At 37.6% G+C, this 15,816-nt stretch overlaps 1 protein-coding gene across 1 annotated transcript in view; it reads right to left on the reverse strand.

Moving 5' to 3' along the window:
* The window catches only part of LOC147692125 (uncharacterized), a 277,538-nt gene that overhangs the window by 120,372 nt on the left and 141,350 nt on the right, over window positions 1-15,816 (reverse strand). Inside the window, exons 2-4 of the mRNA XM_086939499.1 lie at window positions 6,842-6,973; window positions 3,599-3,730; window positions 357-488 (exon numbers count right to left, since the gene is read on the reverse strand). Coding sequence (XP_086795625.1) covers window positions 357-488; window positions 3,599-3,730; window positions 6,842-6,973 — 396 coding nt within the window. The remainder of the gene's footprint in view (window positions 1-356; window positions 489-3,598; window positions 3,731-6,841; window positions 6,974-15,816) is intronic.

Consider the following 15,816-nt stretch of genomic DNA (forward strand, 5'->3'; position numbering starts at 1 on the left):
TTTTCTAATAAAATAAAATTATACTATAAAAAAAAGAACTTACTGTTCTTGCGAAAGAGGTCCCTAAGGTGGAACTATTGCTCTAATATAACTGTTTAACAAAAGCAATCTTCAGGCAAGTGTTTTAAGTATCATTGACATGGAAGCAGTAGGCATCTGTGAAATATGTGTAATTTTGTTTGTGCAAATGACATGAAATGCAAAGAAACTTACGTGAATTACAAGTTATTACGCAAAATTCCAGCTTCAATATTTTGCACTATTAGTCATGCATTGAAACATTGAAAAAAATCAGATCAGATCAGGTTCATTAATTGGTATTATGGAAATGCATCGATACAATAACAAAGCAGTACCTGAAGTTGTAGGGCTGGAATATGTAGTATTGGTTTGACTAGTCATTATGGGGGAGATAGTTTGAGGACTTGTTGTGATGGTACTTGGTGCTGAAGAAATGGTGGTAGCATTTGTCGTTGTGTTATCATTACCTGTGTGAAAGAGCAGATTATTCATGTGTAAAGATTACTGATGTAAACTATATCTATATAAAGTACAGGCAAAATAAACTCACATTCTGAGATGTAAACTTCTTATCAGACACTCTGCACATTCACGAACTGCCATTGCTGAAAAATCTGCTTATATGAGGATAATGGCTGCAGAACAGCACCTTGACAACTATGTTATGATATCCCTCAACTATTACTGTATTGCAGGTTCAAATGTTGTTTGGGAGGGATTCCAGATGTTTTTTATCTTGTGACATCATTTGTTTGAGATTCTTCACCTAACCAGCTATTCCAAGATAAAGGACAGGCATGAACTTGCTAATCTACACTTCAATTGTACCATAGTGCTTCTGCAACACTTACTGCTTACGTGAACCATTTGCCTTATGGATAGAAAATTACATTTTTATTAAGCTGCTGTTGTTTATGTTATGTCGCAGGTGTTTTTATTCTCTGTCTATGACCGCTGTTTGATACTCCTGCAGCTGTTGTTCTGATCCGGAGGCCAAATGAGATGAGTGAGAAGTCTGTTAAATATTGAAAGTCAGCAAATTGGGCACTTGCCCCTATAAAGCTTTCGACAATGCAGGGGTTGTGAAAGGTTCTTAAGATGCTGCAGATATCTTAGAAGAAAACTCGAATTGGACCATAATGTTTGTTATACCTACATCAATTCATTGATTTCTGGCTTGCACAAGTTCTCTTAATGACACATGTCAATCCATAATAGTAATATAATATCATCATCAATATCTTTATTTTGGTTAAAAGAAACCATAAGAGAATATAATACAATATTTAAAAACTTTCATCACAAACAGGATGTGCCAATTGAAGGAAGTGGAGTTGGTACATACATACGTACATGAAAATATCTACTCAGTAAAAGGTTGACCTTGAAGGGCACACAGTTTGTGGAGACATTAGAAATACTTCCAGACACAACATAAATTCATCAATCCTTTGCAACAAGTCCAAACATCCGTGGGCGAGGTAATACATATATAAGAGAATAAATATAATAAATAACTTTTTTTTTTAAAAGCTTAAAAGTACCAGGAACTGTTATGTTAAGAAATGTTAAGAGTAATGGGTATTTGAATCATAGCAATCTGTAAGACATTACACATGTTGCAGTTAGAGTTAAAATATATAAGGGGACTTTAATAAAAATCCACTGTGCTTATGGTATTTTCATTCAATTAATTAAGCTTTAAGGCCAATATATGTCATATCAGTACTTGTCATGATAATACTGTTACATTTTTAGGTCATTTCTTTTCCTAACTATCGCCACAGCAAGAAAAAAACGGCTCAGACTGAATACTATAGGCTGTGACGTGTCGCCCTTGAACACCCTTTCCCCATCTTTAATATGTCGAAAGCCTAAGAGGAGGCAAATAGGCTTGATCCACTTTTTCCTTGCCTGCAAGTATGCAGGGCATACAAATAAAACATGGGCCTCATCCTCCCTAGCACCCATATCACACAGTTCACACAAGTCAGATTTGGTACTGCCCCTAGCTCCTTTATTTTCAATAGTAAAACGACTCATTACAGTAGTGAATTTAAACATTGACTAAAGGTCAGAAATGATGAGAGTTTTCACATAGAAAAGGACCCACTTGGCATATATATGTAAGAATAAATAACTTCATGATCTATAACTTAGACTGTTATTATTTGATGCAAGGGGTTAACTTCCGTATAAAATGTTCTCATATTTTAATTTGTCATTCATTGAATACCATTAATCCTTTCAAAAGCTAATAGTAAACATAACAATACATAACAAAGCATGTATTGATCATAGAGAAATGGTATAGAGTCAGTCATTTCCCTAACTAACAAGAATTAAAAAAATAATATGCAATTTTTTTATTATTCTAATGTGGTGCATTTCACTAGTGAAAAAGTGAAAGATATTGAAGTAAAAATAAACATTTCATATATTTTTTTAATTATTTTACTTTACCATATCAGGAGCGTTGCCACAGATTCAATGTCACTTCTTGAATTAGCCCAAAAGGGGGTCATGTGTGATTGAAGCTCTTTAAATAGACTTCATGGATTGATATAGTGGTGTTAACATTTCAATCAAAGTGTAACACATTTGTCAATAAAATGTCACTCATATATCGTGGGTCCGGAGAAGCCCGACATAAGTAATTTGAAAACATGGCAGCAATGAGTGGAGATGAGTAACCGCTGGATTGGCCACAGCCCCCTACACTATCAATTGCTTTAGGTATATAAAAAGGAATCCTAAGTGAATTCAATACTCCTTATTAGCCTTAAAATGCTTTAGATATATGTCACTCTGCATTCAAATAAAAATGGTGTGAGAAGAAAGGCCGTATGGAATGTATTAGCCTCATTTAGTAACCTTTTGTAAGTCTAGAATTTTGGGCTTTCTGTGCATGCTCTAGAAGCAAGCAGTGTTTGTGCATGTGGATAAAATGGCGGGATTTGCAGATGTTCAAAAACTGAGCTTGCGCATGCAAATCTGATAATCAAGTGATTGGGGTATACAGAATATATAATAAAGCATTACAGATTTGGTACACCCAGTAACCTGCTGCAGCCGCAGGCGTTTTCAAGATTCCACAATCTACGAACTTTAAAAGTAACAAAAAGTAATACATGCTCACAATATATAAATAATGTAGATATATGTGAACATGGATCTATTTTCCGTGTCCCCTTAATTCCAGGCCACTTAAGCAACAGCAAAAGGAAGACAGTAAATGTGTGTGGTTTCAAATCAAGATCTTACTGTTCTTGCAAAAAAGGTCCCTAAGGTGGAACCATTGCTCTAATATGACTGTTTGACTAAAGCAATCTTCAGGCAAGTGTTCTAAGAATCATTGACATGTAAAGAGTAGGCATCTGTAAAATTTGTGGAATTTTGTTTGTGGAAATGACATAAAATGCAAAGAAACTTGTGTGAATTACAAGTTATTACGCAAAATTCCAGCTTCAATATTTTGCACTACTAGTCATGCATTGAAACATTGATAAAAATCAAATCAGATCAGGTTCATTATTTGGTATTATGGAAATGCATCGATACAATAAAAAAGCAGTACCTGATGTTGTAGGGTTGGAATATGTAGTATTGGTTTGACTAGTCATCATGGGCGAGATAGTTTGAGAACTTCTTGTGATGGTGCTTGGTGCTGAAGAAATGGTGGTAGCATTTGTCGTTGTGTTATCATTACCTGTTTGAAAGGGCAGATTATTCATGTGTAAAGATTACTGATGTAATCTATATCTATATAAAGTACAGGCAAAATAAATTCACATTCCGAGATGTAAACCTCTTATCAGACACTCTGCACATTCACGAACTGCCATTGCTGAAAAATCTGCTTATATGAGGATAATGGCTGCAGAACAGCACCTTGACAACTATGTTATGATATCCCTCAACTATTACTGTATGGCAGGTTCAAATGTTGATTGGGAGGGCTTCCAGATGTTTTTTATCTTGTGACATCATTTGTTTGAGATTCTTCACCTAACCAGCTATTCCAAGATAAAGGACAGGCATGAACTTGCTAATCTACACTTCAATTGTACCATAAGTGCTTCTGCAACACTTACTTCTTACGTGAACCATTTGCCTTATGGATAGAAAATTACATTTTTATTAAGCTGCTGTTGTTTTTGTTATGTCGCAGGTGTTTTTATTCTCTGTCTATGACCGCTGTTTGATACTCCTGCAGCTGTTGGTCTGATCCTGAGGCCAAATGAGATGAGTGAGAAGTCTGTTAAATATTGAAAGTCAGCAAATTGGGCACTTGCCCCTATAAAGCTTTCGACAATGCAAGGGTTGTGAAAGGTTCTTAAGATGCTGCAGATATCTTAGAAGAAAACTCGAATTGGACCATAATGTTTCTTATACCTACATCAATTCATTGATTTCTGGCTTGCACAAGTTCTCTTAATGACACATGTCAATCCATAATTGTAATATAATATCATCATCAATATCTTTATTTCGGTTAAAACAAACCATAAGAGAATACAATACAATATTTAAATCACTCATCACAAACAGGATGTGCCAATTGAAGGAAGTGGAGTTGGTACATACATACGTACATGAAAATATCTACTCAGTAAAAGGTTGACCTTGAAGGGCACACAGTTTGTGGAGACATTAGAAATTCTTCCAGACACAACATAAATTCATCAATCCTTTGCAACAAGTCCAAACATCCGTGGGCGAGGTAATACATATATAAGAGAATAAATATAATAAATGACTTTTTTTTTAAAAAGCTTAAAAGTACCAGGAACTGGTATGTTAAGAAATGTTAAGAGTAAGGGGTATTTGAATCATGGCAATCTGTAAGACATTACACATGTTGCAGTTAGAGTTAAAATATATAAGGGGACTTTAATAAAAATCCACTGTGCTTATTGTATTTTCATTCAATTAATTAAGCTTTAAGGCCAATATATGTCATATCAGTACTTGTCCTGATAATACTGTTACATTTTTAGGTCATTTATTTTCCTAACTATCGCCACAGCAAGAAAAAAACGGCTCAGACTGAATACTATAGTTAGTGACGTGTCGCCCTTGAACACCCTTTCCCCATCTTTAATATGTCGAAAGCCTAAAAGGAGGTAAGTAGGTTTGATTCACTTTTTCCTTGCCTGCAAGTATGCAGGGCATACAAATAAAACATGGGCCTCATCCTCCCTAGCACCCATATCAAACAGTTCACACAAGTCAGATTTGGTACTGCCCCTAGCTCCTTTATTTTCATTAGTAAAACTACTCATTACAGTAGTGAATTTAAACATTGACTAAAGGTCAGAAATGATGAGAGTTTTCACATGGAAAAGGACCCACTTGGCATATATATGTAAGAATTAATAACTTCATGATGTATAACTTAGACTGTTATTATTTGATGCAAGGGGTTCTCTTCCGTATAAAATGTTCTCATATTTTAATTTGTCATTCATTGAATACCATTAATCCTTTCAAAAGCTAATAGTAAACATAACAATACATAACAAAGCATGTATTGATCATAGAGAAATGGTATAGAGTCAGTCATTTCCCTAACTAACAAGAATTAAAAAAATAATATGCAATTTTTTTATTATTCTAATGTGGTGCATTTCACTAGTGAAAAAGTGAAAGATATTGAAGTAAAATTAACATTTCATATATTTTTTAAAATTATTTTACTTTACCATATCAGGAGCGTTGCCACAGATTCAAGGCCATTTCCTGAATTAGCCCAAAAGGGGGTCATGTGTTATTTAAGCTCTTTAAATAGACTTCATAGATTGATATAGTGGTGTTAACATTTCAATCAAAGTGTAACACATTTGTCAATAAAATGTCACTCATATATCGTGGTTCCGGAGAAGCCCGACATAAGTAATTTAAAAACATGGCAGCAATGAGTGGAGATGAGTACTCCACTGGATTGGCAACAGCCCCCTACACTATCAATTGCTTTAGGTATATGAAAAGGAATCCTAAGTGAATTCAATACTCCTTATTAGTCTTAAAATCCTTTAGATATATGTCACTCTGCATTCAAATAAAAATGGTGTGCGAAGAAAGGCCATATGGAATGTATTAGCCTCATTTAGTAACCTTTTGTAAGTCTAGAATTGTGGGCTTTCTGTGCATGCTCTAGAAGCAAGCAGTGTTTGTGCATGTGGATGAAATGGCGGGATTTGCAGATGTTCAAAAACTGAGCTTGCCCATGCAAATCTGATAATCAAGTGATTGGGGTATACAGAATGTATAATAAAGCATTACAGATTTGGTACACCCAGTAACCTGCTGCTGCCGCAGGCTTTTTCAAGATTCCACAATCTACGAACTTTAAAAGCAACAAAAAGTAATACATGCTCACAATACATAAATAATGTGGATATATGTGAACATGGATCTATTTTCCGTGTCCCCTTAATTCCAGGCCACTTAAGCAACAGCAAAAGGAAGACAGTAAATGTTTGCGGTTTCAAATCAAGATCTCACTGTTCTTGCAAAAAAGGTCCCTAAGGTGGAAACATTGCTCTAATACGACTGTTTGACTAAAGCAATCTTCAGGCAAGTGTTCTCAGTATCATTGACATGAAAAGAGTAGGCATCTGTGAAATATGTGTAATTTTGTTTGTGGAAATGACATGAAATGCACAAAAACCTGTGTGAATTACAAGTTATTACGCAAAATTCCAGCTTCAATATTTTGCACTTCTGGTCATGCATTGAAACATTGAAAAAAATCAGATCAGATCAGGTTCATTAATTGGTATTATGAAAATGCATCGATACAATAACAAAGCAGTACCTGAAGTTGTAGGGCTGGAATATGTAGTATTGGCTTGACTAGTCATCATGGGCGAGATAGTTTTAGGACTTGTTGTGATGGTGCTTGGTGCTGAAGAAATGGTGGTAGCATTTGTCGTTGTGTTATCATTACCTGTGTGAAAGAGCAGATTATTCATGTGTGAAGATGACTGATGTAATCTATATCTATAAAAAGTACAGGCAAAATAAACTCACATTCCGAGATGTAAACTTCTTATCATACACTCCGCACATTCACGAACTCGGCACTTGCCCCTATAAAGCTTTCAACAACGCAGGGGCTGTGAAAGGGTCTTAAGATGCTGCAGAAATTTTTGGAAGAAAACTCGAATTGGGTCAGAAATTATTGAGAGTTTTCACATGGAAAAGGACCCAATTGGCATATATATGTAAGAATAAATACCTTCATGATGTATAACTTAGACTGTTCTTTTTTGATGCAAGGCTTTCTCTTCCGTATGAAATGTTCTTATATTTTAATTTGTCATTCATTGAATACCATTAATCATTTCAAAAGCTAATAGTAAACATAAAAATATATAACAAAGCATGTATTGATCATTGGGAAATGGTATAGAGTCAGTCATTTCCCCAACTATTAAGAACAAAAAAATAATATGCAATTTGTTTATTATTCTGATGTGGTGCATTTCACTAATGAAAAAATGAAAAGATATTGAAGTAAAAATAAACATTTTGTACTTTAAAAAAAAAAGTATTTTACTTTTTATTAGAGTGACGTCACAATGTTCATGACCTCCACTGGGTCCGCCATCAGAAACAGACTCTAAGGGGCATATCAGCAAGAACTTCTTTAAAATTATTGCTGTTTTAGCTGCAGGAAACTGCAGCTAAAATGATGATAATGGGCTTGCTAATATGTGTTATAGAATTCCTATAGAAGCCCAGGTTAGATGTGCAGGACATCTAACCTGGGCTTCTATTGGAATTCTATAACGCATATTAGCAAGCCCATTATCGCCATTTTAGCGGCAGTTTCCTCAGGCTAAAACGGTGATAATTTTAATGAGGTTCTTGCTAATATGCCCCTATGTTAACAAGGTATGGAAAGCTTTGCAATCGAAAAACAAATCTTTTTTGGTGCAATGTGCTGCACACAAGGGTGGCAATTACTTTGTCATCAGAGGGAACCACTATGCAGTTGAAATTGCTCTGTATTGTGCGGTTGAGTCCACTGGACAAGCCATACAATGCAGAGGGTGGAACTGTGTCAAACTTTCTGTTAAACACTCTTCATACTTTCAGTGAACCGAGGGAGTTGAAACATACTGCCCAAGAGGTTGAGAGGGATAAGTAGGAAAATATAGGATCTGTGAAGAGTGGCAAATATATTTGGGTGTCCAGTGATGGGAAGCCAATCCTCCCTGATTCAATGTTACCGGCTATGGTATGACACATGCATGGTCCAATATATGTGGGAGGAGACAGGCTGGTGTCTACTTTCAAATTGCATTGGCACAATCCATATTTTTGCTAAATGGCAGAGTGCTTGTGTCAGCGATGTGCTACTTGTCAGAAGCTAAATGTAGGCACAAATATTGAAAGTGACCATGAGCCACATCAAAAGGTCTTATGGTCCATACAACCATCTCTGGATCGATTTTGTAGAAATGCCATATGAAATCACTTAAGATATATCCTTTTCATTGTGTGTTTATTTTCCCACCGTGATGAGGCATAGCCCACCAGGAGATGTGACATAGTAATTCAACTCAAGTTAAATTGCAATAAGACAGCTATCCCGATATTTGGAAGTAAACCCTCTCAATTCTTTAACACCTGGTGTGCCTAGTCAATGGGACTTTTGGCTATGTTGGTTGCGGTGGTTTGCCGCTCTGCTGTCCATTTAGCATCAATTTATAAAACTTACAGCTAAGAACTTTAAGTGCCTATTGGAGAAATTGCAATCGTTCCACCACAATAAGATAAAACGCCTGGGGTTCTTTCTCTAGTAACATCAATGCTAGTTTATGGTAATTCAGTCTACTCTGGCATATCAAATTATTCCTTACACAGACTGTAAATTACTCAAAATACATCTGCAAGGTTGCTGCTGGGGTTACCTCTGAGAGTTTCCGTTCTGATTCATTTTCCTTCTCTCCACTGGTTTCTTGTTGACAATAGACTTCATTTTATGTATGTGTCACTAGACAATCCATGACCGCATCTTCATTCAATCTTTGTCCTGAATTATTGAATTAGAGTTATTTGGATCGCTGTGATCTGCTTTAGTCTATTAGCTGAAAATCCCAAAGTTCCGCCATTGCAGGCTTGATGGAAAATGTTTCATATGTAACCCACAAGATCTGGATCCGTTTGCCACTTTCCTTTCATTCACAGGAAAATGAATTAGTATTTAAAAATCTTTGAATAACCTCACTGTTCCCTAATCATGGCACTCTCTAACGTTTTCATTATGCTAGGCAATCAATTTCTTAAAAGCGCTGGAGTACATCACAAAGTGCCATATGTATCAACATACCCTTTTGCGATTCCTTAATAGCGATTTGTAAGGAATCTCTATTTAGAAATCGCAAAATGGTATTTTTGAAGAAATTCGCTATTTTTTAGCAATTCCTTAAAATTCCTTAATTGCGATTAGCAAATTGCTAATCGCAATTAAGGAATAATTTCCCATTCATTTCTATGGGCCAGGAGGCCCATAGGAATGAATGGAAAATTATTCTCAATTTGCCATTCGCAATTCGCTAATCGCAAATAAATTGAGAATAATTTCAAGGGTGCAGGGGTGTCTCAAGAACACCCTGCTGCACCCCTGAAAATGACATCTGTGCGCATATGGCGCACATACATACCCTAAGGGCATGTATGAGCGTCACATGGCAAAAAAATGCTTTTATAAAAGAATTCGCAACTTACCACCAACTAGAAGTTGGTGATAATTTGTGATTCCTTAAGGGCATTTTGGATTTTTCTTTTCTTGATACATTGCATTTAAGGAATCTCACAATTTGCGATTCCTTAAATGCAATTGCAAAATAAGGAATGGCAAATTTTGCGATTCCTTATTTGGCACCCAAATTGTTTGATACATACCATTTTGCGAAGTGGGTTCGCAAACGCCGAAATTCTGAGAATTTCGGCGTTTGCGAACCCATTTGGCCTTAATACATATGGCCCAAAGTCATTTAAGCTACATGAAAACATTTTTCATTCGTTCTTTTTTTAACAATTTGATTAAATATAAGTCTACGCTATTTTTGCTGAGGCTGTGCTCTGATATTTATAGGCATCAATGATTTGAGCAACATCCAATAAAGGTCTTTAAGCAGTTTCAAATAGTAGATCATTTAATTTAGCATTTAATGATATGCAGTCTGGGGCTCTGTACCGAAAGATAGCTTCTCAACGTTAATAATTTGTAAGTGTTTCACAAATAAGGGATTACATTAAATATCCTTCCTCAGAATTTATTGCAATATTGTAAGAAATAGGGTTACTGGTTGAGGAGGGATGAAACCCTACTCAAGTAGCTGCCGTAATTTTTGTCAGGTTGCAACACAAGCAAACCGAAAATTAACCAGAGCTTAACCCTCTGGTAGCTTGGCACAAAAGTAAGCTGGGTTGACTTAAAGATAAATGTGTAAATGAATAATGCAGCACACAATCAGTAATAAAATGAAACAAGAACACAAGAAAAATCCCACACCAATTTAGAACAAGCATTTGCAATGCAATAGGTCTCGCTTGTGTGAGAGTTAGAGCTATTGGCGATGTAAACTACAATGTCTTTTACCCTAGCCTTTTGGTTTGGAGTGGAGTGAATGTATGTGGTATGAGTGGAATTTTGTAGACTGGATTGGATTTGTTAGTTGTGGAATTGTGTGTGGTTGAATTGTGTGGTATTGAGTGGATGTGTGTAGTGGAATTATGTGGCATGGTTTTCAGTGGAATTATGTGGATATTAATTATGTGGTATTGAGTGTACTGGAATCAAGTGAAGTGGGATTGTGGGTCATGGAGTGTAATTTTGTGGAATGGTATTTTGTGTTGTGGAGTGGTATGTAGTGGAGTTTAATTATGTGGTGTGCTGTTGATGTTTGTGGCACGATGCGGAATTGTGTTGAGTGGATTGGTAGTATGTGGTGTATTGTGTAATTATGTTGTCAATTTGAATGATGTGGTTTGTGGTTTGGACCTTCCTAGCATTGTTAGTACTTTTCCAGTATTGTACAGCTCTATTGCTACTTCTAAGCTCTACGCTAAAATGTATCAGAAGTATAAAATAGCAAGCATATGAATTGAGTTTTTTAAGATGGATTGCACATCATGCCTTTCTTTTTTTAAGATAGATGTTTAGCTATTCTCTTTCAGAATAATTGCCCAGGAATAAGCAGTGACAGACTGAAGGCTACTTCTTTGTACTGCTCTCAGAGCAGGCCTTTGACCAAGGCAGGCTGTTACTGCACACCACCATGACCTATGGGTTGATTGTCATAGGTCAAAGGCCCTCTATATTATGATCAGAAAGCTAGATTTGTAAAGTATTGGATAGCTGATTTCAGCTCATGTTTATGCAATAAAGCAGTACTTGAAGACACAATAGTCACAACAAGACAGAAAAGATGGTGTTAAATATATCATCTCAATTTACAAATATATAATTAGGTCCTAAATCTAACACAATAGAAATAGGTGAGCTTTCACTTTAGGCGTCCATATTGTTGTGGTAGCGACCATAATAAAAACAAAAAAATTATGTCAGACTAGTTAGGATTCAGACATGATACTAAAGCGTATGCTTGTGTCCAAAACTGCACACTTTCTTCTAAAAGACTTTGCAGCAGGCTCATAAGAAAAGAATAGACAAGGTCTCAATGGGACTCATCACGGAGTTCAAGACACATGCAGTAGAGCACTGAAATGTCTTTGTTAGAAGTGTACTTGGTTCATCTAGAGCAGCCAACGGCTTTGAAACTTTTAAATTTCAGCATGACCTATGCAGTGACCAAAGGGGTCTCTGTGCTGCATGTCAGAGGAGGGGACAACTAAAGCAGTGAAACAATTGCTCAAGGACCCACACTCTTGAGCTCATCCTCCTGCCATGGGCAGGGCTGTAGAACAAAGTAGGGGCTGTCAAGGTTTTGTGCCTGGGATGTGGCTTCACATGACACAACCAGCTCCACGGTTGAGGCGAATTTGAACAGCCGGTAGATCTAGAAGTGCTTCACGCTGCAAAACCATTGTTACATGCACGTATTGTGTTTCTTTTGGTCCACCTTTGAGGCAGGTTTTCAATATCCAGTGTGTAATGGGGGGGGGGGTAAGGGAAAGGAGACAACCTGAATCAAACAGTTTTCGACAACATATGTTCTGTCTTTCACATGAGTTTGTTGAGGGACTGAACTGAAAAATAGATCAGAACTCTTGCTTCTGATTCCAAAGTCAGCAATTTAACCACTAGAGTATACCTTCTCCCAACCTACTGTCCAAAAAGACATCAAATAGCATAATTGCACTACTGGGGGAGTAAAAGAGTTGGACCCTTCTACTGCCACCAGGAAAAAAAAACTCTTCCAAATGAGCCACCTCTGGGTTAAGCTGTGCTCCCAACACCAATATATTGCACACTAATTTACATGCTGAAAGCTTTGGAAAAAAGAATGTTTGGTTCATCTCTAGAGTCCAGAGCTTACTTTGAGCGGGTGGTTTCCGGGTCCTTTGACAGTCTGCCACATGGTGGTGCTGTTTGTTGTTGTGCTCCTCTCTAGATAAACCAGTTGTTTATTAATTCAATATACATTAAAATGACTAGTACCGGCCACCCAAGCCATTCTTATAGCTTTGGGAGCTGGAATAGTCTGAAGTGCCACATTTGAAGGAGTGGGATGTTCATAGGTGTCTGTACTGCCACTGGTAGTAATGGCCGTGACAATGGGTAGTGCAAGCTTCAGAGGCTTCCTAATGACAGCCGGGGCTCGTTTTCTTTACAATTAAACACTGCTAGAGTCATTGCTAGATATTTGCATCACACCTGTTTAAGACAAGCAGCGTGAAATTATTATACCCTATACTTGAAAGAAGCATGGAGACTGTTCTCAAAGATGTTGACCACCAATATGCAAGAGTTCTCCGGTATTCCTCCTCATTAGGCTGAGCATAAATTATATCACCTATACCAGCACTGCTCCCAGGTACACAGCCATTCCAGAATCTCATCATATCAATATTAGGAACACCGTGATACAAGGAATTCAATGGAATTAATTTATGAAGTGGTTATCCTAAAATATGGTCTGGTGTCAATGCTGGACTCATCTCGTATGATACTTGGTCTGAAATCCCCTTTACTGTGCTCCTGTTAATGTTACCAGTTTAGGGAAAGGCTGATTTTGATTGCTAATACTGCCGAAGTCCAAATTTTCTGGTTAAACCAGTCCAGCGATAAGTTGGGTGCGAGAGCCTGGCCTTGCACAGGAAAAAAGTCAGAGGAAAAAGAATTCTAAATAGCTTATGAAAAGGATGAGTTACTTAATTTGTTGCGTGGATGACTGCAAAGAAAATATGGTAAACTTCCTCAGGACCTCTAATTCATTTAAGATTTCAACTTGGTACAAGTAGTGGGTCACTTGACTTAAAGGTTACCAGACACATTAGGGGCAGAAAGAGACCACTACTGAAATTGATGAATGCAAGGTATTTGTTTGCACCTAGTCCACAAAACAACCAGCATTATTGTATCTACAATGAAATGTAATTCTTATTAAAGGGAAACTAGTACACATATGAGACTGGAAGGTTATGATGCACAACTCTCACAAGACAACTCATATGTAACCTAATGAATATGATGTTTATATTGCATGACATGCACATGAAAACACCAACAAAAATGGTGAAAAAAAGGTTAGGGAAAGGCAAACAAGGGCATCAATCTACTTTGCTAAGTAAAATGCTGGACTGGATGCAAATCAAAGAGGGATGGGTTTTTCATCAGGGCGTCTACACACTGCAGAGTGAATAAACAGAATAGCCTAATAACATAGATAATAACTATTTTATTAATGCCACAGACTTAATAGTTAAAAGAAATGTGGGCTTGAGAGACCTTTCCTCAGTTGAATGGCTACGAAGAGTACGAGGGCAGGGCCAAGATATTATAGGGCAAATTGGCTTGTCTAGTTGTCTTTTTGCCAAACTCCCACTGATGTGAAATGTGAGTTTTAGTTTGGTGCAATTAAGGGTGAAGCCAGCGAACTGCAGAAATGATAACAACGATTTGGAGATGAAACTAATCTTCATTTCCTCCTTTTTTTAAGTAAATGTTTTTATTTTTACTTGTCCTTCCACTAACCATCAAAATATGTTACAATCATAATTTCCACACCTGTAAAAATAAACCTTCCCAATACATAGATTAAGAACAATACAATATAGTTTCATTATGTAGGAACAGCAGCTATCAGTTACCGTGTACTATACACCTCCAGAAATATTGGGATCCGAAAGAACAGTATCTAAAGCATATTCAAATAAATTTGGGCTGTATTGGCAGCGGACTTACAGCAAAGTCATCCCGCAATGCCCTATATATATGGGATACCAATCTGCGGCACCCGACCATCATGACTAGAGTCCTAAGAGTAGTAGATATGGGTGACTCCTCTGGGAATGATGGCCATACCTCTTGTGCTATCGCCAAAATCTTGGCGTATTGAAGGTATTGTCCATGACCTAAATAAACGCCGACTCACCCTCCCCTCTGGTGAGAAAACACTGATTCAAGTATAAGTCTCCCATAGTGACACAGTCTTCAGCCGTCCATCGAGTGATGGACATGTGCTGGCTGATATTCCTAAATGGTACTACAACCCAAAGCGGGTCCTCCGGGGCATACAGGGCCTTTTTCACCACGTGGCATACCATATATTCCCATATAATAGGCACCTGTCTAAGAATGTGGGGAAGGTGCACTGACACCTTCGATCCCAACATGAGGAGTTCCGGTAGGGGGGTCTCCCCATGGGTACCCTCCAACAGCTTTTTCTCCTAATTGTTGCCATCATCCAGCCAGTGTATTGCATGCTGCAGTTGTGTCGCAATGTAATAATGTGTGCATCTGGGGACTTCTAACCCTCACTGTTCCCAAGTTCTCTATAAGGTAGTTAGCTTCACTCGTTTTCGTTTATATCCCCACAGAAGTGCCACCAATAGTTGGTTAGATTGTTTCAAGTACACCCATGGGACACGATAAAGTGAGCTTTGCAGAACATAGAGGCAAAATGGGAGAACCGCCAATTTTATCAGTGAAATCCGCCCCATCAGAGACAGCAGGAGGTATCTCCAGAACCTAATGGAATTCGTAATCCCCTCTATGCACCTCCCCATGTTTAGAATGTGGTACACTTCATGGGTATGCGCCAGCCGAACCCCAGATCGTCCAATTGCACCCCTCTCAGGTTACCCATGGAGAAAAGTTTCAATTTTCCCTGGTTAAGACAGAGTTCCGAAAGTAGACCAAATCGGGTAAGCTCCCAAAGAAGCTCCGGGACTCCACTTCCGGCTGAGTGAGATATACCATCGTATCGTCGGCATACATCGACACAACATGTGTCGTATCGCTCACTCGAACCCCCCATCGCTCCATTCATCTAAGGACAGCCGCCAGCGGCACCATCACTAATGCAAAAAGGAGAGGTGACAGGAGACAACGCTGTCGCATACGGCGTTGGAACACCAGCCTATCGGACATCTGGTTTTGCAGGTGAACTCGAGCAGTCGGGCCAGAATACAGCAGCCTCACCCATCTCATATATTAGGAACTCAATAACAAAAGCATTCACTTTACGACTTAAACATGCCAGATGAGATGAGTAATTATATTCTATTTGTAAATCTGAGCGCTTGTTACAACAACCGTACGAGCAAAGTTTCTACGATTCATGGATTTTAAAAATTTCCTTTTGCAGAAAG

This window comes from Lissotriton vulgaris, chromosome 9 (genome assembly GCF_964263255.1).
Source record: "Lissotriton vulgaris chromosome 9, aLisVul1.2, whole genome shotgun sequence".
Lineage (NCBI taxonomy): Eukaryota > Metazoa > Chordata > Amphibia > Caudata > Salamandridae > Lissotriton > Lissotriton vulgaris.